The sequence below is a fragment of the Dipodomys spectabilis genome, unplaced genomic scaffold (genome assembly GCF_019054845.1).
Source record: "Dipodomys spectabilis isolate Male_0828 unplaced genomic scaffold, ASM1905484v1 ptg000006l, whole genome shotgun sequence".
Lineage (NCBI taxonomy): Eukaryota > Metazoa > Chordata > Mammalia > Rodentia > Heteromyidae > Dipodomys > Dipodomys spectabilis.
The window spans coordinates 12938414-12960812 of record NW_024870683.1 but is presented as its reverse complement, the minus strand read 5'-3'; the positions used below and the strand labels follow the sequence as shown (position 1 = coordinate 12960812).

Here is a 22399-nt window from a genome sequence, read left to right as displayed (position 1 = left end):
GTCTCAGTCATGCCCTTATTTGGGTTTGCGGTCTTGTGAATTTGAAAGGAATGGACACTTGTTGAGGTATCTTCCTGGCCATTCTGCAAATACCTTTCTTTGCCCAATGCATGAAACTTAAAAAACAAAGGACAAGAGTCAGAATACATTTTGTGATAGTTTTCTTTTTCTTCTCTTTAGAAAAAAAATATGTACAAAAAAAGCTAAGAAGGATCAACATGAAAATGTAAGAAAACATTCTGATAGGTACAGACAAAGAGCTCCTTATCGCAAAGGAGGTACACATTAGTTAGTTATCACCATGCTAGAAAAACAGGATGCAGTTAAAATCCTAGGAGAGTTAAAAGCCGCAGAGTGAAGATGTTGCTCTGGGGACTCTCTTTTGTAGATGCTCTGAAACCTTTCTGTAAAATAATACTGTGTACACTGTAAAATATTCATTTTCATACAAAGTCCATACAATTGGAGATATATAAAACTGTTGAGTTGACAGGAAAGGCTGGTGCTGGCTGCTGTTTGGAAAGAAGGTTACAATGTCACCTGCCTGCTAAGGGACAGAATTCTAGGCAGATTATTAGTTTCTTAGAGTCATACAACCTGTTACCCTCCCTTCCTCCCCCAAAAACCTAGGCTTTTTTTTGGCAATTGTTGCATAATGGGGCAACTTCACTAATATTTTACCTTTGAATGTCACAAATAAACTATTAGATCAGAATGCAATGTTTTCATGGAATTTTCTTTTTCCTAGAATTGATTTTAAGATTTACCATTAACCAACATTGTCCTTCCTGGCACTCAAAAGTTTAACTTCCATTAAAATTCAAAAATTTTGGAGGAGGCAGCAACTGTGGTAATAAAAGTTTGAAGTGAATTGTCATATTCACCATCTTTGTGTCTATAAAACTGAGAATAGAAGGTTTGTGTACAAATCTCACAAAAACAACATCCACCAGTGAATAAATGTGATTCTGCAATGCACACTTGAACAAGAAATTTTTGTTGGTTTTAAAATTCTGGCATAAATATATTAAAGCTGACCAAAAGAGAGAGAGAGAGAGATCAGGGCAAGCTACATCACTTCTTCATACAAAAAAAATGTACAAAACATTTGCCTCTAACTAGATAAACATAATACTTGTCTCCACAGTTGGACATTGAGTAACTGTGTGTTTTGAAGTATTGAATTGGAAGGAGATTAAAAAAAAAAACAAAGCACAGCTGTGCACCTTACTCTTCTCAGGTGACTTCTGTCATGGAGGCTGAGTGGTTCTGTGGAGAAAACACAAGCAGAAAGGAGCTCAGGATTGGGTTGATTGGCTTTGGCACGCATCCACTCACCTATGAAAATTCCTTCCTTGGGTTTCCTTTCCTGTGCTTTTCCTTTAAAAATTTCCCCAAGTGTTCAACTAAACCAGGATCAGATCATTTCTCCACCTAAAACTTCTTTCTATTGGGATAAGTGGTAGAGTGCTTGCCTTTCATGCATGAGGCCCTAGGTTCAATTCCTCAGCACCACATAAGCAGAAAAAGCCAGAAGTGGTGCTGTAGCTCAAGTGGTAGAGTGCTAGCCTTGAGCTGAAGAGCTGAGGGACAGCGCCTAGGCCCAGAATTCAGGCCCCAGAACCGACAAAAGAAAAACAAAACTTCTTTCTATGTAATTCTAATAATTCTAGTACTGTTTTTGTAATATAAGCATTTAAGTATCTCAAAAGAACTTCAACTGCATCTCACAGTTCTAAAATGTTTTAATATTGACTAATACAAATTTTAAAAAATATTCTATATAATTTTCTTATTGGTGGTAGTGGCTGTTTGGCTTGAACTCAGGGAGTCTGGGCACTGTCCCTGAGCTCTTTTGCTCAAGGCTAGCACTCTACTGCTTTGAGCTACAGGGAAAATTCTGGTTTTCTGGTGGTTAATTGGAAATATTAATCTCATAGTCTTTTCTGTCTGACCTGGCTTTGAATCACGATCCTCAGGTGTTAGCCTCCTGAGTAGCTAGGGTTACAGGTGTGAGCCACCAGCTCCTGGCCTATATGATTTTTTTGTAGTTATAAGTTCTACAGAAATGTGTTTAATATTTTCCAGTGGTTTGGGGTTGAATTTAGTTAGTTGTCTATTTTTTTCCTATAAAATTTGATCAGTAGGATGCAGAGCCATTACTTTTTTTTTTTTAATTTACTTTATGGTCTTGTACTAGAGTTTTTTTTTTAATTTCACATGATTTTTAGGAAAATGAGTTAATCTATATATTTACTCTCTTTTGCTTGCCTAATAATCACTGAGAAGAATGCATTAAAAGTTTACTATGATTACTGACTTACACAACCTGCTTTCTTTTTGTAGCTTCTTTTTTTGGGGGTGGGAGTCAATACTTATGCCATTTATAGGTTTATATGATTTAATCTAATAGTAAATGGTAAAAAATAAAAAAAAGCAATATCCTAAGGTAACCAGAGTGACGTTGGGAAGATTTCATTTATTTATTTAGAATACAAAAGACAGTAGGTACTAATGGGAGGGGGAGAGTGAATAAAGATGAATATGGCTGAAAAAGATAGTTTGCAAGAAGATAGTATGAAAATAGAATAATGAAACCTGTTGCGATTATCTTAGGAAGGGAATAAAGGAGAGGGATAGAAGATGTGAGATAGACTGGAATGCAATGTGTACACAAGTAGAAATGGCACAATGAAATGCCACCCTGTGTAGCTAGTGTACGCTAATAATAAACAATATAATGTCTATACTACCACTTATCCTGAAGCAGGGTTTATCAGAATAATCCTCTGGGAATATTTTTCACTCTTCCTTTTCTGAAAAATAATCACTTGCTGTTTTGGTCTAATCATCAGTGTACTTGGTAACATCTGGATTTCTCATTTAATGTTTTTTTTTTTTTAACAGATACCTTGCTGAGTCTGTCAGGACACACCTGTAAATGCAACACTCAAGAGACAGAGGCAGAAAGATTGAATGTTTGAGACCAGTCTGGGCCACATTGCAAGACCTGTCTCAAAATCCTCTAAGAAAAGGGTCAGACAGAGACAGAGATGAGAGAGACAGACAGAGACAGAGACAGAGACAGACAGAAAAAGAGACAGAGAGAGACAGAAACAGAGAAAGAGACAGACAGAGACAGAGACAGACAGAGACAGAGACAGACAGAGAGCCTTTAAAAATCTTCTTTTCTCTGAAAAAGGAAGGCAAATGATGATTCTATGTTATATTCAGAGTGAGGTAACAACGTTGTTTTATTTCTAATTTAATTTCTCTATGAGAAGAGAATGTGAACATTTAAATAGAACATGAATTGCTAAAAGCTATTCTCTCTGATATGACAAAAATTGCACAGGGTCATAAAATAATGCTTTGGAAATGACTTCTTTCTATCTGAACTTTCTATAATTTTTATTTTCTGGCCTCTCATTAGTACTGAAAAGATTTTTAGAAAGTGTACTCTGTCTCACTCTATTAGACTAAGAGCTATAACAGAAAGCAAATGTTCAAAGCTGAATTAAAGTTGTAAGGAGGAAGAGAGAACTGTTGCATCGGTCTTATATCTTGGATGGTGAGTGGATTTCATGCATGAACTTGCTCTGAGGAGAAGAAGGCAATCCTTCTCTCAATCCTAGAAAGTCATTTTTTTTCTGGGAAGATGGTCTGTTTCAAAATTTACAAGGAGTAAACTTAAAGGAGTAGCACAGAAATTCTTATGAAGAGGAGAAAACAGAAGCTACTTATTTTGGAAATGTACCTCAGGTTAAATTATACCAACTCTATAGTACATTTGCATATTCAGGCCTGAAGGGTCATAGATTTCACAAGGGAATTTTTACTTGAATAAAGACTCAGGCTGTGTAGACAGTAGACCAAATAAGGCCTTTGGAATTAGATGTGTCTGTGCTTCATTTTGATTGAGAAACCTTGGGCATGCTGCTTGGACTGTGTGCATCTTTCTTTCCTAATCTATAAAACAAATAATACCAATTACAGTAGGATTGTGAAAATTAAATATGGTGGTTTTCAGTGTCTTTCAGGTTTTTTTTTTTGATGAGCAAATAAAAGGTACAACTTCCTTACTAACCATGTAAAAATGTTTGATATAAAAGCAGTGCTTTTATATCAAATGCTTTGTAGCTTCAATTTCCACTACTGGTATAGCTTGCATCGTGTGAGTGAGAAGTTCTAGCTCCCTGTGGCCCTTCATTTGGAGTCACCTGCACAAGTCCTGCTCAGCACTTCTTCTAAGTGTCTACTTGCCATGGAAGTTCAGAAAGTGTCAGATTTGGGGTTCTTGATTTTAAATACTGTATCTTATTCTGGCTTTCTTTCAACCATTCAATGTTTATTTCACACCTATTGAACAGCAGGATATAGAAAAAGTAAGGCAAGGTTCACAGAACCCAGATTCTCAAAGATCAAAGGTTTTCAAGTCTTTGGAAAATATGAGGGGGAGGTATTGACTTTATTTGCGAGAGGCAGTAATATGAGAGACCCTCAAAGTCCTTTGGCCCAAGCTTAGTATTCAGAAAGGCCTCATATTATTTTCAATGATATTGCATACATAGTCAAAAACATATACTGAAAAATATGATGGAGGTTCAGCTATAACCTATAGTGGATGACGAAGTTATGAGGAGTTCTGCTGTTTTTAAGAAAAGTCTTTTGGAAACTTTTGGTAGTTTTTCCTCTAGAATAAGTAAAACCTCTCTTAGCTTGGCCAACTATGAATTGTGGTGAAGGAGAAGGGAGAAAAAAATCTTGGGACGAGTTCAGATACAGGATAATGCGTAGGCAGTGAGTACAGAGCAGAATGATGGTAGGTAAAGACATTCTTAAACCGAGATACCCAGGGCACAGCATTTCCAAGGCCATGCGGATTGACGTGTTAGTGTGACCCAGCATGTGTTTTTAAAACTCCTTTTCAAAATTCATTTTGGTCTTCAGTTATCTCACTTCAAAAATAGTGGCTGCTTTGAACTCATTGGGTATTGAAACCTAATTAGAGAGTGAAGAAAAGCCAGCGAGATTCCATTTCCTGGAGATTCCATTTCCTTACTTTATTGTGAGGTGTTGTTATTGACTGTCATTCATTATAAAGTGTTGTTATTTACTGTTATCTACTGTAAAGTGTTGTTATTTACCAATAGGCTGTATATAAATTAGTCACATATGGGAGAATGGTAGGAGGGATGATTCAACTCACATGGTGAATTAAAACCCCTTTGTACAACTGCTTAAAGATAATTTTAAAAAGTTTATATATATATATTTAAAATAAGTACATCAGAACTGTTTTTTTCTGTTTTATTTCCAATTTGTTCATTAAAAATGCTCACTGTCATGTGAGGAAAGGGAAAACAATAAAAAAAAAGCTCATGGGGGTATAATGGTGAGCCCCAAGTATTTTTCCTTGCATGGAAATAGTTTGTCCCACTCCCAAGGCACACCTTTCCTGATCATATTAATTCTCTGACGGCAAGAACTGTGGTCTTAATTAGTTTTTATAACTTGGGCATAAGGCCAGCTTCTAGCCATTGTTTTCACTGTATTTGATGTTGGTATAATTTGTGGAGGGGAAGGGTAAAAACAAATTGTTTAAATAGGGATACAGGTGGACTCATTGCAACAATGAGATGTACAAGACGTTATGTCAAAAAACAAACTTTACAATTTAGAGGGGGTGGTGTAGTTGTAGAGGTGGAGGGAGGGGATGGTAGGGGAAAAACAAAGGAGGAGGCAACAATGCTTGACAGAAAATACACTCATTACCTTGCTCATGTAATTGTAACCCCTCTGTATAGTATTTTTACAATAAAAAAGTATTAAAATTTAAAAATTTAAAAAGCCAGGTTCTATTGTAAAATAACTGGTATTCATTGCATTGAAATTCTAATAGTTGTTTTTGACGCAGACTTAGCACTCATAGTTACCAATCTTTTTAATATGGTGTGGCTCCAACTTATATCACTGGATGTAACAAAAATCTTTTTCTTTCCAAATTCAGCTGACTCACTTTACTCATGGGTTCTACATCTGTGGATTCAACAATTACAGATCAAACGCATTCAGACAAAATGAACATGTATAGAAGTCTTTGCTTGCTATTGTTCCCTGAAAAAATCCCATTATTTCATTTACACTTTATTTATTTATTTATTTGTTTGTTTGTGCTTGTCCTGAGACTTGAACTTAAGGGCTGGGCATGGTTCCTGAGCTTATTTGCTCAAGGCTAGAATTCTACCACTCGAGCCATAGCTCTACTTCTGTTTTTTTTGAGTAGCTAATTGGCAATGAGAGTCTCACAGAGTTGCCTTCCCTGGCTGATTTCAAACTATAATCATCAGATCTCAGCCTACTCAATAATTAGGATTACAGGCATGAACCACCAGTGCCTGGCTTACACCTACATTTTCTCAAGTATAAGTAATCTAGAGATGGTTTAAAGCACATAGGAGTTTCTGCACATGTTACATGCAAATACTATACCATCTTCTATGAGTCTTGAACAACTTTGGATTTCAGTCTAATCTGGAGGGTTTGAACTAATCCTCTGTGAATACCAAGGGACAGCTGTACCTTGCAAGGGACAACTAGATACCAAATAAAACTTGGCTTCCCACATAATTAAGTACAATTTTGAGAATCTGTAATCATCTATTAGAGGTGAAAGTACAGGAAAGTATCCTAGCTTAAGTTCAATAGAAGAGAACTTCCTGAGACTTCGTGATTGCAAAGCACCTGAGCAAATTCAGAACTACTTGTGGGAGGTGGTAAAGACTTCTTTCTCAAGGGTCTTTACAATGAACCAGAATCTTACTGACGCTGACTGGATTCAGTGATGTCCTTTCTTCAGGGGGAGAATGGATCACAAGGTTTAAGCCCATTGGTTTGGTTCACTAAAAACACAGTACTATACCTGTGCACTTAGGGTTTCCAGAGGGCTCTCTATCCTTGGGAAAGCCATGAGGGGTACTCCACGGGGATCCTCAGGTTTGGGTTTGGAAGGAGATCCTTGTGTTCCTTTAAAGTTATGAACCACACACATTCCCTGTAGGAAGAGGGGAAGAAAATACCACATTCAGCCTATAGCCACCACTGTCTGGCCATCACGGAGAACAGCAGGCTTTCCTCTCTGCATAACACTGCTACAGTGACTTCTGTTCTTTCAATGAGGAGGCAGACATAAGGGAAAACTTGAGGAAATCTATCTGCTGAGCACATCTTAAGAGATACAGAAGCATCTACTTACTTACGAGATGGCAAGGACAATCCATCCACTCCATGGATGTGTGTCCTTCGCTGTCAAGGACAAATTGGAATACCTAGCTCATCGATTGGCAACCATTCAAGATGATAAACGTAAATCACTTCCTAATAAAAGAATATTTCTTGAGGATGATTATATGCATAGCACTATCCGCATCTCACCTAACTCACCCAACAACTTCCAGTAGTAACAAGAGATATAATATTGTCACCCCTAGGCTGGATAAGAAAAGTTAGGTAACTTTCCCTAGATTACCCAGAGGTTTAAACTCCCAAGTCCCTACAGCACTCCACCACACCATCCTGTTTTGTTGCTTTTCCACAAGTGCCAAACACATTAACCAAATGGGAACTCAGTCAGCTGAGCAGCTGTTGGCTGCTCTCTAACTTCTACCTAAGATAATCCTCCTCAAATTGTGGGACTACTATTACTTGGGGTTAAATAATTCGCTTTTTGAAATTGCTGTCATTAAAACCATTGTCTATAAATTGTAACTCAACATTCTGTATTTTATGTCAGAGTCATAACCACTGGGTTTTCTCTCGTTTATTTATTTTATTCCCCATTTTCTTTGCTCCTGTAGCAGTAGGAGAGTTTAAACGCTCTTACAATTTCTTTCATGATTTTGCATTTCTTCATGATTTTGCAGATAGTTTTACAATCTTTCCTACCAATCTTCAGTCCATACAGAATACTTATGTAAACACTCTTTATCTTGCTCACCCTATCTTGCTTTACAACTCTGTTTAAACTTCTTATACTTGGGGAATGCAAGGAGAGGAGACATGGAGGCCTTTGAGGGACCCAGGTGTAGCTTTCTTCTTTATTGTTTCATCGGTCATGGGGCTTGAACTCTGGGCTTGGGTGCTGACCCTCAGCTCTTCAGCTCAAGGCAAGTGCTCTATGCTTGAGCTACAGCACCACTTCCAGTTTTCTGGTGGTTAACTGGAGATAAGAGTCTCATGGACTTTCCTGCCTGGGCTGGCTTTGAACCGTGATCCTCAGATCTCAGCCTCCTGAGTAGCTTGGATTACAAGGCACCCGGCTATAACTTCATTCTTATTGATAGGTGACTCTTGGTAAGTTATTTACTGTGAGTCCCACATTCCTCATCTATAAAATGAGGACATAAAATATTGTGAGGACTCCCTTGGAAATACATGCCTACATGCATATCCTTTATCAACTAATTTTTGGTCTTTTACCTCTATTATTCATCATATGAAATATAAACATGTGAAACAATACTACACATAGGAAGCCAGTATGCTGCCCTACTCGATTTTCTGTTTATGTCTTTCTCCATTTCCTCTCCAGACCTCTGCTCTGGAATGCCTCCATGACTTCCCCCTACTTCCTTTCCCCACATCAGTGTGTGTGGGCCTGGGATGTATGTGTGTGTGTGTGTGTGTGTGTGTGTGTGCGCGCGCACGCACGCACACACGTGCACATGCAGAAGGGATGCTCTTTCCCAAGACAGGGAAAGTCAACAGCAGCTCTGACTCGTGGGTGAAGGTCATTTAAGGAAAGTAAATTTTGACAGCAATTGGGAAATCACTTAAAAACAACACAAACCAAAGAGTAAGTGGACTGGTGGAAAACAAGAATGCAAGTTACTGAGAGAAAACAAGCGTAATGTTAAAGCAAGATTTGTATGTGGACTGTTGATATTATGTCACTTGCAGAGCAATGGATGATTGTGTTAAGTGATGTAAGTCAGGCCCAGAGAAACAAAGAACGTATGTTTTCTTTCATATGTAGAAGCTAGATCTAACTTATAAACATATATAGGCTTATATGCATGCACACATAAATATATTAACTAATGTATGGTATATGCAAGGAAGAATTCCAATGGTGTAATTCCTTTGAACAACTAAGCTTACAGTTTAGCAAAAATGAGTATCAGGAAGCTGGTACGTGAGTTGTCTGGGGGCTAGGTTTGTGATGTCAAGGGTAGGGGAATAGACAAATGAAGAGAAGGGTGGAAGAATGCACCCGTCATATTTAATGTACATTTGTGAAGGGATAGGTGAAGCTGGGTGAGTTAGAGGAGATGGATGGAAAGGGCAACATTGATCAAGATGTATTATCCTCCTAAACTGACCCATTAAATTAAAATCTCTTCATCTAACTACTTAAAAAATAATTTATAGGGGCTGGAAGGTGGCTCAGTGGTAGAGTGCTTGCCTTGCATGCATGAGACCATGGATTTGATTCCTCAGCACCACATAAGCAGAAAAAGTTGGAAAGGGCACTGTGGCTCAAGTAGTAGAGAGTTAGCCTTGAGCTGAAAAGCTGAGGGACAGCGCCCAGGCCCAGAGTTCAGGCCCCACGTCTGTCCTTAAATAAATAAATAAATAAATTTATAAAAGGGAAATACATAGGCTTTCTCAGACATCCCTAAAAAAACGCCATGAAATAGCTTGAGTCTGTCTAAAGTGTGCTTTCTCTTAAGCCACATGTAGCTGGCTCTAGATCTGAATGATGGATGCCAACATTGTTTGCATTTTCTTTTGAGCCTAATTTCCTTTATGTACCAGTGATCTCCCTTGGCAGATGGTATTCAAAAAAAATCACATCTGTTCTTTCCCCTCTTTCCTAAAACATTCGGCAGGAAGTTAGTATATCAATATCTGAGAACCATTTAGGCATATTTTTTTTGAAACTTTACCCTGGAAATTCGCAGATAATTTCAGGCCCTCATCACGTTTCATTACAAAGAGAAAGGCTGGACTCTTCAAAGACATGAATCATAACAGAGCTTTACAATCAGTGTTGGGAGACAGGTATGTGTTTTATGTGTGCTTCTTAGTGGGGAAGGAAGTTGGGGATGTGAGTTAGAGGCTAGGATAGGCATATGTGTATTTTGTATGCTAGGGAGGGCTGGGAGGAAGGAAGGAAATGGAGCTAAGTCACATGACTACAAAACCAGTCTGGGTGCAATTCCAGTTGTAAGGGGACATAGATCATAAGGCATAGTAGGTGTGAGGTTCTTTTGAGACTGTGATGGCTCTTTTTCTCCTTACATAGACCAGATTGTTGACAGGGGACTTCTTTCAGGAAAAATATAAGAGTTTTCAGGCCTAGTGATTTACTGTAAGTCCTTTGGGCCTATTGTAAGAAGGAAAAATCTTTGAGGATTCAAAAAAAAATCCCTGCACAACCATAGTATACCCATGAAACAGAATATAACACTATAGGTACCACAATTGGGTTACTGATATATTCTACCACATGAGTGCATCTTTAAAAATAATTATACTAGATAAAATATTCCAGAACAATGATATGTATAATATGATTCCTTTGGCTATATCTCTTGGCCAAATTTTTATCAAATGGGACACTTTACACATTATTACATACCAATCACATCTCAATGGTGATGTGTAAAAAGAAAACAAAAAAGATTAAAAGAAGGGGTGAAGCTGGCTCCCAAATTCTTTTTCTTTAATTTTTTTATTGTGAAAATACTGTACAGAGGGGTTACAACAATTACATTGGGCAAGACATTGAGTACATTTCTTATCAAGCATTGTAGCCTCCTCTTTTGTTTCCAAATTCTTATGTTAAACAGAAGGATATGCATACTGTGTTGGCTCATGAGTCCCGGGAGGGTAGAGGACTGGTACCTGAGTTGCCAGTGCTCTGTCCTCTGTACTTAACGGAGACACAGACCTTCTGATCGCAAATACTTCCAGGCACCCTGGATGGAGTATGTCCAGACCCAACCCCAACCTCAGAGGTGAAGGAAGTAGAGCATTCCTTCTTTCTTGAGAAAATCCTCTCTGACACTGAAAAGGTGTTTTAGATTCATCCTTTCAGAAAGGGTTGCATGACACTTAGAGAATGAGAATTACAAGAGGGAGACAGACACAGACTGTGAAAGCTGGACTTCCCACTCACCATGACCCTCGCTAGCCCCCACTCAGTGAGTAAGAAGGAAGAAAGGGGTCACAGCAAGCTGACCTACCAGGAACAGAGCGACTGCAGTGCCCAGGATGAAGCCCGCGATCACGTCCGAGCAGTGATTCCGGTACTCCGAGACCCGGTTTAGGCCAGTCAGGAAGGCTGTACAGAGAGTCCCCAGGCACAGCACCGGCTTGGCCAGTCGACTGCTCTTTGTCTTGATTGTGCTTGTGATGTACATCTGGAGAGGTAGAAAAGCCAGGGAGTGACCAGACCGCTTCTTCCTGCTGGGGTGGACCCGTGTATGCACAGACAACACCGGATACATGAGCAGAGGTCCAGCCAAAGCAACCCCTTTTCCATGAGCAACTCCACTGAGTTGCTTAGCAACAAGTTTAAGTAGGAAAACTAGTGCAGCAATGACACTGAACAGATACACCTCAATCAGCCCTCTCTAGTTTAGTGAACATGGGGAAGAGAAGTTATGCTGTTGTAAAAATGATTGGGTTTAGAATATGCCACAAATTAGAAGATGGTTTGGGGTTACTTGGAAAACCATGAAAGAAGCTTAAATTAAAAAAAAATAATCCTCCCATGAGAAGGAATTTTAAGGTAGAGAAGGCCAGTTACAACAATAATTTGACTTATGGTACCCATAATTCTATCTGCTTCTGCACACTTTAAGGCAATAATGGAAAGTGTTGACTATTTGGTGGACTGAAACAGAACGGTCCAATCACTGATATCAAACAGATGGTAGTTGTGCTGAAGTAAAGATTCCTCATTTCTTGGGACATCTGTGCTCCCTGCCTTTATTTACTCCAAGGAGTTTGAAAATATTAAACTTTCCTGTGTGTACCACAACATGCAAAAGGGTTGGAAGAGTTGAACGAACTAAAGCATAGTATGACATGTAAGATGTGGGCTGTTAGTACTTCATCACGAGAAAGTATGTGAATGTATTTCTGCTGGTAGAATTAGGAAGATGGGAAAATCACCACTAGAGGGCATCATTGGTCCATCATTCCTAAACAGACGGGCTCCGTTTAGTAACTCTTGATACTTAGATCATGGCATCTAGCATGGTCACATGGTCTGAGCACACATGTGTTCAAATAGATGCACTTTACAACATTACAATGGAACCTGAATTTCCTAGAAAGAGGTTTTTAACACTAATATGAAGACTGAGAAATAGGAATCTTCATTCTATGTTACAGATGCTCTACAAACACATTGCTGGATCAAAGTTACATAAATTGCATCCTATTCTGAGACCATATGGGAACTAATGATTAAAATGTTTACAATGTAATTTTAGCTTTTTGTGCTCCGGTATTGTTTTGTAATTCATCCCTTGTAAATCTTTTCTTTAAGAGCATGAACTATTTAGAGTTTGCCCAGTTTTAGCTGGTAGCAAGGATATTGTGGAGTTTCTCTTTTGATTTTTACTTGTCACACAATAATTGTAAAGATTTATGATGTTTCAATACACGTCCACACTGTGTAATGATCAGCTACTGGTAATTAGCATATCCATCACTCTGGCGTAATAAGCACTTAACACATAAGCAGGCTCTGAGGATATCTGCGGTCAGACCCTTTGTCCTAGGGGGGAATGTGATTTGCATCAGGTTGAACGCAAACTCCAAATGTATGCTTTTGCAGCCCCTGTCCCAGTGAGGTTTAAGTATCATTTATTAATAAGACTGGTTTAAGTAATAGATTTTTTTTTTTTTTTTGGTCGGGGCCTGAACTCTGGGCCTGGGCGCTGTCCCTCAGCTCTTCAGCTCAAGGCTAGCACTCTACCACTTGAGCCACAGTGCCACTTTCAGCCTTTTCTGCTTATGTGTTGCTGAGGAATCGAACACAGGGCCTCATGCATGCTAGGCAAGCACTCTACCATTGAGCCACCTTCTCAGCCCTCTAGATTTGTTTTTTATGCTAAAATCATGAAACTTAATTTCCTACAACAGTGATTTGAATCTGATAAAAGTACAAGACAAGAGTACAGTACCTTATGCAAATCAGGTTCTACATAATTTAGGACAAATCAGTATCTTAAAAATGGAAAATAGACTGAATGTCTCAGAGGGTTTCTTTGCTTAGAAAAATATCCACATAAGTTTTTTTTCTTTTTCTTTGGTAAAGAAGTCAAAACAAGTGACAATTTGTTTGTTTACAAACAAATTTATGTTCACACTTCCTTAACCTTGGGGCAGCTGAAATAAGGACACAAATGGTTTGTTCTTTCTTGCTATTGTTTATAACATATTTCTAAGGTACTACGTGATTTTTTTTTGTTGCCTTGTATGTCCCTCCTCCACAGTATAACCCCTGTTTTCACTGTATTTGATGTTGGTATAATTTGGGGAGGGGAAAGGAAAAAGCAAATTGTTTAAATAGGGATACAGATTGACCCATTGCAACAATGAGATGTACAAGATGCTACGTCGAAAAACGAACTTTACAATTTAGGCGGGGGGCAGGGGAGGGGGAGTGTAGTTGTGGAGGTGGGAGGGAAGGGATTGTAGGGGAAAAACAAAGGAGGAAGTGACAATGCTTGATAGGAAATGTACTCATTACCTTGCTCATGTAACTGCAACCCCTCTGTACAGTATTTTCACAATAAAAACTTATTAAAAAATCAGGTAGACCATAAGGAACGGTCATCCTGTAGATGAGATGCTGGAGCGCAAATGGAACATAAAGGCACTACCTGCCCTACGTTGTGTGAAAGAGAATATTCACCATTATTTTATTTTATATTTTAAGCTAATACTGGAGATTGAACTCAGCATTTCTTGCTTAGCTTTCTTGCTGATAGTTAGTGCAATCCCACCTCAACCATGCCTCCAGTCCAGATTTGTGCTGGTTAAGTGGAGATAAATGTCTTCTAGACTTCCCTGTTAGGGCTGGCTTTGAACTGTGATCCTCTAGATTTCAGCCTCCTGAGTAGTTAGGATTATAAATGTGAGCTGCTGGGTGTGTGAAGCTCATGCCTTGTTTTAAATGCTGCTGCATAGATTGGGCCTGTAGTTAGCACTATTGTTCCAGCTTTGGAGCCACGGGAAGAACCCAGATCCCTCATAGACGGAGAGGGCCTCATGCAGCTATGGTCTTGTAGACTACATTATTCTAAATATAAGAAAGGGAGTGTTTCTGACCAATAGCTACTTCAGTGGGTACATGTATGTGACTCTTACCAGTCCTATTAGCATGTATGCCTTTAAAATGACCTTGCTGCTTCTGTGTTCTGGGCTTAAAGGAAGCACAGATCAGAGAAAGGTGAAAGATGGCCCTATCCAACATGGATACAGTCAAAAGGCAGGAAAATAAGCCCATTGTTTCTTCTCTACCGAGAGCAAAAATGTTCAAGAAAACCTTACACCCTAATGGGATAGTCAAGGTGGTATGATCTAGAGGAGCAGTGTGACATGAACTCTGGGGTACTGGTGTTTTAGGATCACACACCTCTTCTAGTAAATTGATGAAGTGTCAGGAGAAGCAAAGCAAGGCTGTGTAACCCCCTGGTCAGTTTGCACAGAAAAAGGGCAGCCATTTACCTAGGGCCACATTTGTAGGCCAGTGTGAGAAAGGTGGGATCTCCTGAACCTTGGCCCAAACTGGCAAAGAGTGGATGATAAGACAATCCCCATCCTGGTTCCAGGAGTCTCAATCTCAGCTTTATTGTGAGTTCCTAGTTATTCTCCCAGCATGATTTCTGCACAGAACTAGGGAATTTTCTGCAGAACTAACATCCCTGGAATATGAGATCAGGATATTATGCTGGGATGACGGAAGTGAGGTTGGAACGTTGTAACAATAGCATGTGTGCTACAGGAGAAACATGTCATACATGAATTGAAAGACCACTTGCAAACGACAGGGTAGAAGTTGGAGGTAGGGGTGTGTGCACATCCCAGCAAAACCCCAGCTTCAGGGTGATAGGAGACTTGAACACTCACTGTGGCATATAAGGCGGAGTAAATGCTCAGAGCAGCATGCTTGGAGGGAAAAGATCTCCGAGCCTTTTCTATAACTTCCAGGTCCCCAGTGCAAATGTTCCCATTGTTGATGAACTGGTGGTGTGTCCGGCAGTCTGAGCTGGTATAGTTTGGCTTGCACACCGTCAGGAAGTATGGTGTTTGGTGTCCAGTGACCACTTGTCCGGCGTTTACAAAAATGTCAGTAGCAAACAGTCCAAATGCAAACACCCCTGTAAAGAGATTGAAGAGAGTTCAGTGGCATGCAATTCCTGAATGGTTTCTCCCCTGAGAAGAAAGAGCAGTTAAGAGTCTGTGATGATCCATCACAGAGATTCTAAGAACATCCCGTCTTTAAGAATGCCTCCCATCTTTATCTTCCTAGGGAAGGGACCCTGCTTCTCAAAGGCCCCTTTCCACCAGCCTAGGCAAACAGTCTACTGTTGGCATTTTATCGTTTGATGTAATTCAGAAGTAGCACATTCTAATGGGAAGGATTTGAATTTTGGCATGTCATAGACCTGGGCTTCAGTCTCCCTTTTGGTGAGCCAATTACAGTAAACATTGTTTACCTTCTTTAATCCTTAGTACTCTTGGTAGAAAACTGGAGGGCAGATAGTTGGAGAAGATGAACGAAGACACATGTAAAATACCCAGTAAGGTATCTTGTTTTAAGTAACTACACAACATCAGGTTTCTTTCTATAGAAAATAATTTTTCCCTGATCTTATACAAGAAAATAAATATTCCTACGAGGAGTAATCTGTAACAGCATGGTACGTGACTATGGTAGATAAGCGTTTTCAGAGTGTTCATGCCTATAAAGGTAAACAAGAAATATTCCCCACATTTGATTCCTCCAGAAATTTGAACATTTTATCTGATGAGGGGTTAGAAAATGAGACTATAGGAAAAGTCATGCTAGTAGTATTTGAATTATTTACAATATTGCTGCTGCAGTGAATTCCCGCCCACCAACTAGCTTAACACAAGATAAATAGGTCATCACTGAGCTCTGGAAGTAAGAAACCCAAAGTCAGATTTCACCAGGCTACACTCAAGGTGTTGGCAGGCTGAGTTTCCTTCTGAAAGTGCCACAGGACCATGCATGCCTGGCTGTTTCCAGCTTTTACAAGTGCCCTCCTTCCTCATGTTATGGCCTCTTTCCAACTTTCACACAATTCCAACATCTGCTTCCACCCTCACACCTTCTTGCGCCCTGACCTCCTGGCTTGTCTCCTTAAAAGCACCCTTGGGATTATATGTCCTCCATCTGGATAATCCAGGATAATCTGCTCATGTCAAGAGTCTTAACATAATCACACCTGACAATTCCCCTTTGGTCCTATAAGGTAATGTATTCAGTTTCCAGGAACACGGCTGTCTTCTGGTGAGGGGGAGAGGGAACTTCTTTTCTGACTTTGTTATTTGGCTGAGAACTCTGTGGTGGGGGCACCTCTAGATTTTAAATTTTAAATTTCACAGGATCAGCATCAACAAAAGCCTGAATATGGAAAAACAGAATACTTTCCTTTAAGATTATGTTTTGGCAGATAAAGGAAAGCATAAAATTGTGCCTATTTATGGGGTATCAAGTGGTATTCCAACATGTGTATATTGGGTTATGTTTAAATCAAGCTACATACATCAGTGCCTTCAAATATTGGTTATTTGGTTACAGTAAGAATATTTAAACCCTTGTTTTCTAGTTACAATGTAACACATGATTGTTCTCTATGGTCACTGTACTGTGCAATGAGCAGAATATCCCATTTGTTTTGAACTAAAATTTAGTTCATATTAATCTGCATTTCCTCATCCCTCACTCCTGCCACTCTCTCCTGATGCTGGTAGCCATCAGTCAACTCAATTTCAATGAAGTCAACTGTTTTTGATTCCACTTAGATGTGAGATTCACGTAGCAAAAATGTCAAAAATGGTGGAATTTAATTCCTTTCTTTAATGGCTGGAGAGTATCCCATGACATATAGGTACCACAGTTTTTTTGTCCATTCATCTGTTGATGGACACTTAGGTTGTTTCTATCTCCTTGCTATTGTGAGAAGTGGGAATGCTGAACTAGCCTTGAGATACTGATTTTATTTCTTTGGGATACATACCCCAAAGATGGTATTGTTGGATCATATAACAGTTCTACGTTTTGCTTTTTTTTTTGAGGATCCTTCCTACTGTTTTCCATAATGGAAACTTATATTGACAGCTGTCAATTTATATTGCCATCTATTTATATTGACAGCAACAGCAAGCAAAGGTTCCCTTTCTTTACACCCTGACGATCCTGTTACCTTAAAGGTGACAGGCCACAACCATTCTTAGCTGTCATTCTGAGTTGTTTTCCCTGATGATTCTGTGATGTTGAGCATCCTTGGCTTTTTGTCTTGTTTTAAAGAAAGGTGGACTGCCATGGGTAGCACTTCATTTGGGATGTGTCTGGAAGCTGTCGACCCCATATCATCTGTGGACTTTGAGATCCTCTCTGGATGTTTTACCAGGGGATCATTGTTATTCGTATACCTTGACTGAAAAATGATAGTTCAAGTGTGTGGCTTTGAGAGGGTTTTATATGGAATGGGGAGGGCGGAAGGTGACATCTGGGAAGCCAGATCAGCTGACGGAGCCCTGGGATCTCTGGGGTGACAGATGTAGCCAGCTCCTCCCTCCTATCCATTCATATACTTGCTGGCCATTGAATTTGTCCAATATAATTCATTATAGGAAGTTTTGCTGTGAATTATTTCAAAGCCTATTCATTCTATCTATTAAATAAATGATGTTAAGCCAGGCCCTGCTCATGCCTGTCATCCTAGCTACTCAGGAGTCTGAGATCTGAGGATCGTGGTTCAAAGCCAGCCCAGGCAGGAAAGTCCATGAATCTCTTATCTCCTCTTAAGCACCAGAAAACTGCAAGTGGTGCTGTGGCTCAAGTGGTAGAGCACTAGCCTTGAGCTGAAGAGCTCAGGGACAGTGTCCAAGCCCAGAGTTCAAGCCCTATGACCAAGAAAAAATAAAAATAAATAAATAAATAAATGTTAAATATATCAAGAGAGGCTGACTAGAACCAGGTCTACAATGGATGCAGAGATAAAAAGAGCTTTTTAAGTGCAGTGGCAGAAGAAGTTTCCAAGCATGAGACCCAGCATTAACCCCTATGTCCAGGATCTGCTCGGGTTTTAATTACATTTCTGTCCAATTTTGACTCCCCTATTCAATGTCTTGAATCTGAAAATGGTGCTGATTTCAGCACCTCAACGTTAATCTATTGTAATAGAAGGGAAAACACATTTGGCTGAAATCTTCATCCGGTTTCGGTTTGGTTGGTATTGATTGCTATAATTTTCCTTTCTGTGGCTTTGCCAGAACATGCTTTATCACAATGAGAACTGGCTCTTTTAATAACTTCAGCTAGCTTCTACTTACAAGCTCTGACCCCTGGGTACAGGCATCCATTGATCATGCCTGGCAGTTTTCACCCCCGGGTTCTTGAAGTCCGAATGCCTGGAAAATTTTTACATTCTCAAGCAAGATTTTCAAAGACCAAGTCTCTGGCTTTGTCAAACATCAGTTTGTCTAGACATCCTTTTCCAGGAAAGGAAAGGTGACAGTATTTTCCTCCAGAGTTGCATCTGTCAGAAGTGCCTCCAGTCAAGACAGGTCTGTTCTTCTCGAGAGGAAGGATTTCTAGGCTCCTTGGATCAGTGTCTGAAATGCCAGCTTGGTGGCCAAAATAATTCTGTGACTGATAGCTCTTGCCTTCCCTGTCCTATGTGCCCTGGCTGAGCATTGCTTCTCTCTACGTCCTCTAGATGGAGTCAGCTTCTCCAGATGGGTTAACGGCATCTACTTTCCTAACACTTTTTTGTGTGTGTGAAAATACCATACAGAGGGATTACAATTACATGGGCAAGGTGATGAGTACGTTTCTTATCAAGCATTTGTTGCCTCCTCCTTTGTTTCCCCTTCCCATTCCTTCCCACCCCCCCCCCCTTACTATCCTCCCCAACATTTCTTATGGTGCATTTGATCTAGCCTGAGAAAGGCTAGAAATCCTTTACTTGGGGAGCCCAACTTCCTGGCCCAGGCCATGCTAAGGGACAGTAAAATCTTCCATGGTGACTGTAGATGTAGCATCAGATCACATGGAGGTTTGGTAAAGAAGTCTAGACCCACCGCCCTGCTACCTAACCCTGAATTCTTTATATATGGTTTTATAAGCTTCAGAAACTAAAAAAAAAAAAAAAAGCTGGTTTTGTCCTTAGAGTCTTGGTGAAGTACCATTTATGGTGCCTTGTATTGTGAAGTATGATTTAAAGGATTTAAAAAAAATAACTATGTATCCTAGCTTACTGGCTAAAATTCTCTAAGAGGGGGATCCTGTTTTGTGGAATGTTAACCCATTTATCATTCTTATGCTCCTTGCCCCACTGGTTCTATTTGTCTTATGCCTCCAGTTCCATCAACAGCCCTTCTTTGCTTCGGTGGAGCTGATTGCATTTCAGAAGGGAATTCTGAATTTACGGCAGTCACGAGGCTTAAATATAAAACACTTCACCAGAGCTGCGTGTTTGAGACATTCACTGCTGCTATTGTTCCTTCGTTTGTTCCAAACTCTGATTCATGGCAAGAAGGATGAGAAAACTGAGTTTCTAAAATCAGCCACAGAGCTGGGTGCTGGTGGCTCCTGCCTATATCCCTAGCTACTCAGGAGGCTGAGATCTGAGGATCAAGATCCAGAGCCAGCACAGGCAGGAGAGTCCATGAGACTCTTCAGTTAATTAGCAAAAAAAACAAAAAAACAAAAAACAACAAAAAAAAAAACCCCTGGGAGTTGAGCTATGGCTCAAGTGTCTAGAGCACCACCCCTGAACAAAACAGCTAAGGTAAAGTGCCAGGTCCAACACAGAGCAGAGAGGATGCGAATGAGAACGCTACAGGACAGCCAGGCCAGATCTTGCTGATAGAGTGAAGGGGAAAGGCATTTCTGTGCTCCCTGCCTTGTGCTGGCATCAGGCCTTCGGGGCTGGGTGATCAAAATCTTCAAAATGACATTTCAGACATGCAGAGGGAAGTGTGTTCTGTGCCTTTCAGGATACAGCTCAAGAGCCCTGCAAAACTCTTTTTTGTATTTTTTATTGTAAAAATACTGTACAGAGGGGTTACATGAGGGGTTCATGAGCGAGGTAATGAGTACATTTCCTATCGAGCATTGCTACCTCCTCCTAGAGACCTGTCACATCCAACTTGGCCTGAGAGCAACAGAGTGACAGCAATGGCTGAGAGGAGGAAGGGTTTTCAAGTATGGAAAGAAAAAGCCTGAAATTAGGACAAAGAGATTTGGCATCTACCAGTGATGCCCATCATACCTGTCCTGATGACACAGGTCATCAGAAGAAACTGTAGTGTGCCCTTTCTTTGTGATCAAAAAGAGCTGACACTTGCAAGCCAAAGCATGAAGAAAGAGCAGGAGGAAAGTTTTGAAATCTCCCGTTTCATTCCCAGGCTTTACCTGGATCTCTCTAATTTCAGATACCATACCCTGTTGGTCAAGCTAGGATCTTCCATCACCAGTATCTTAGGATGTGAAATGAAATGCTGAGACCCAGTTCTTCTGCAGGATCAGGGCAGGGAGGGCTCCAGAGCTTTTCCTTCCAGAGTGGCAGTGTCAAAAATCTGTATATGCTGATGACCTTGGAAGCCATTGAAAATTGGTAATTGATTAATAGGGCTTATTCCCAGACTCCTTTAGAACCAGGCAAGACACATATCCAGACTGCTGGGTGCTGAGAGGACTTCTCTCGATATAGACACATTTCATCAGGAAGCCCAGATCCAAGTAGCCACAATCATTAGCAGGGATTGGTGAGGGAAGGAGGGAAAGAAAGAATGATATTTCTTTCATCCTCAAATAGCCTGTGACCTTGGAGGTGGTACCTCCAAACGGAGGACCAAATGTTTTATACTAGGTTATGAATGCCTTATTTTCCAGTTAAAATTGAATCTTGTCAACCACCTGTCATACTAGATTGTCTCTCAGCTATTCACTAAAATATACATGATGTCTGAAAATATATATGATAAGGGGGTGGGTACTGCTGCCTCTAGCTAGCTCTGCAGCGAGCAAGGCCCTCTGTCATTGTGGTAGCAGTAGTAATGAGAAGTATGAAGTGCTTGTTCTCTGGCCAGTCAGTGGTATAGGCCTGGATGCTACATGAGAAAAAGTAGTAGCAGGAACCACAGCTCTCCCTTTCCCAATGGCAGAATAAGATCAGACAAGGTGCCAGGGTGGCTGGCAGCAGAAATTATGCAGGGGTGGAACTGTGTTGCTCCTCTTTGCTCTTACTGTGGTAGTGGCCAACCAGAAGTACAGTCAGTTTCAGCTGAAGCCAGCCATGCATTCCCAGAGTTAGGGTAAGAGCTAGAGCACCTCCTCACTGGCCTGTGAGCAGGACAGTAGCAGAATTGCAGTGCTTACTCCCTGCTGGTGCAGAGAACAGGTACAATGGGAATCACATGACTGTCTACCTTCAGTTGAAGTTCAATAGGGCTGCCCACACCCTTGGTTTCAACCCTGGTTCTCAAGGATGGTGGTTTCTATTCCTTTCTATGTCACATTATTTGTCTCTCCCAGTGCAAGTCACAGTCATGTTGCTGAGTCAAGTTGGTTGTGCTAGACAGTTATTCCCCCAAGCTAGGTCAGGGAAGTCCCAGAGATGTCCATGGAGCCCCAGAGATGGGGTTCTGGCCTCTAGGTAGTCCGAATTCAGATAATAGCTTACTTCACAACATGGCTCCTGGCTACAGCACTCTGGTGGTTCATTGCAAGATGATGTGAGATCCTTCTCCAAAGCAAGGTGACTGTGGAGATTGCAGGCTACTTATTAAAGGTGCTGTAAGCTCATAAGGATGGTGAAACTTTCCTGTAGCTAGAATTGCCAGCATTGGCTGGGTCTCTCATGTTTCCCCTTTCCCTCTTCTGGATCTGGAGCTAGGGCAGCAGACCTAGGCTCTTTCATTTTTCTTTCTATGCTGTTGTAGCAGGAGTCCAAATCTTAGTATGTTTTGTTTATTTATGCATTTTTGAAGGAATCTTCAAGCTGCCTTTCTGCAGGGCTGGCACTAGTTTACATTTCAACCAACATTGTAATAGGGTTCGTCCCCCCCCCACATCCCCACTGACTTTTGTTGTTTTTCCTATTCTTATTTCATTGTA

At 40.4% G+C, this 22399-nt stretch overlaps 1 protein-coding gene across 2 annotated transcripts in view; it reads right to left on the bottom strand.

Moving 5' to 3' along the window:
- Positions 1-736: 736 nt before the first annotated feature.
- Positions 737-22399, bottom strand: part of Plppr1 (phospholipid phosphatase related 1) — a 113069-nt gene continuing 91406 nt past the window's right edge. For both annotated transcript variants that reach the window (XM_042696279.1, XM_042696271.1), the window contains exons 5-8: positions 15154-15404; positions 11250-11426; positions 6923-7054; positions 737-1269 (exon numbers count right to left, since the gene is read on the bottom strand). In XM_042696279.1, the coding sequence (XP_042552213.1) occupies positions 1237-1269; positions 6923-7054; positions 11250-11426; positions 15154-15404 (593 nt within the window). In that variant the 3' untranslated portion in view covers positions 737-1236. The remainder of the gene's footprint in view (positions 1270-6922; positions 7055-11249; positions 11427-15153; positions 15405-22399) is intronic.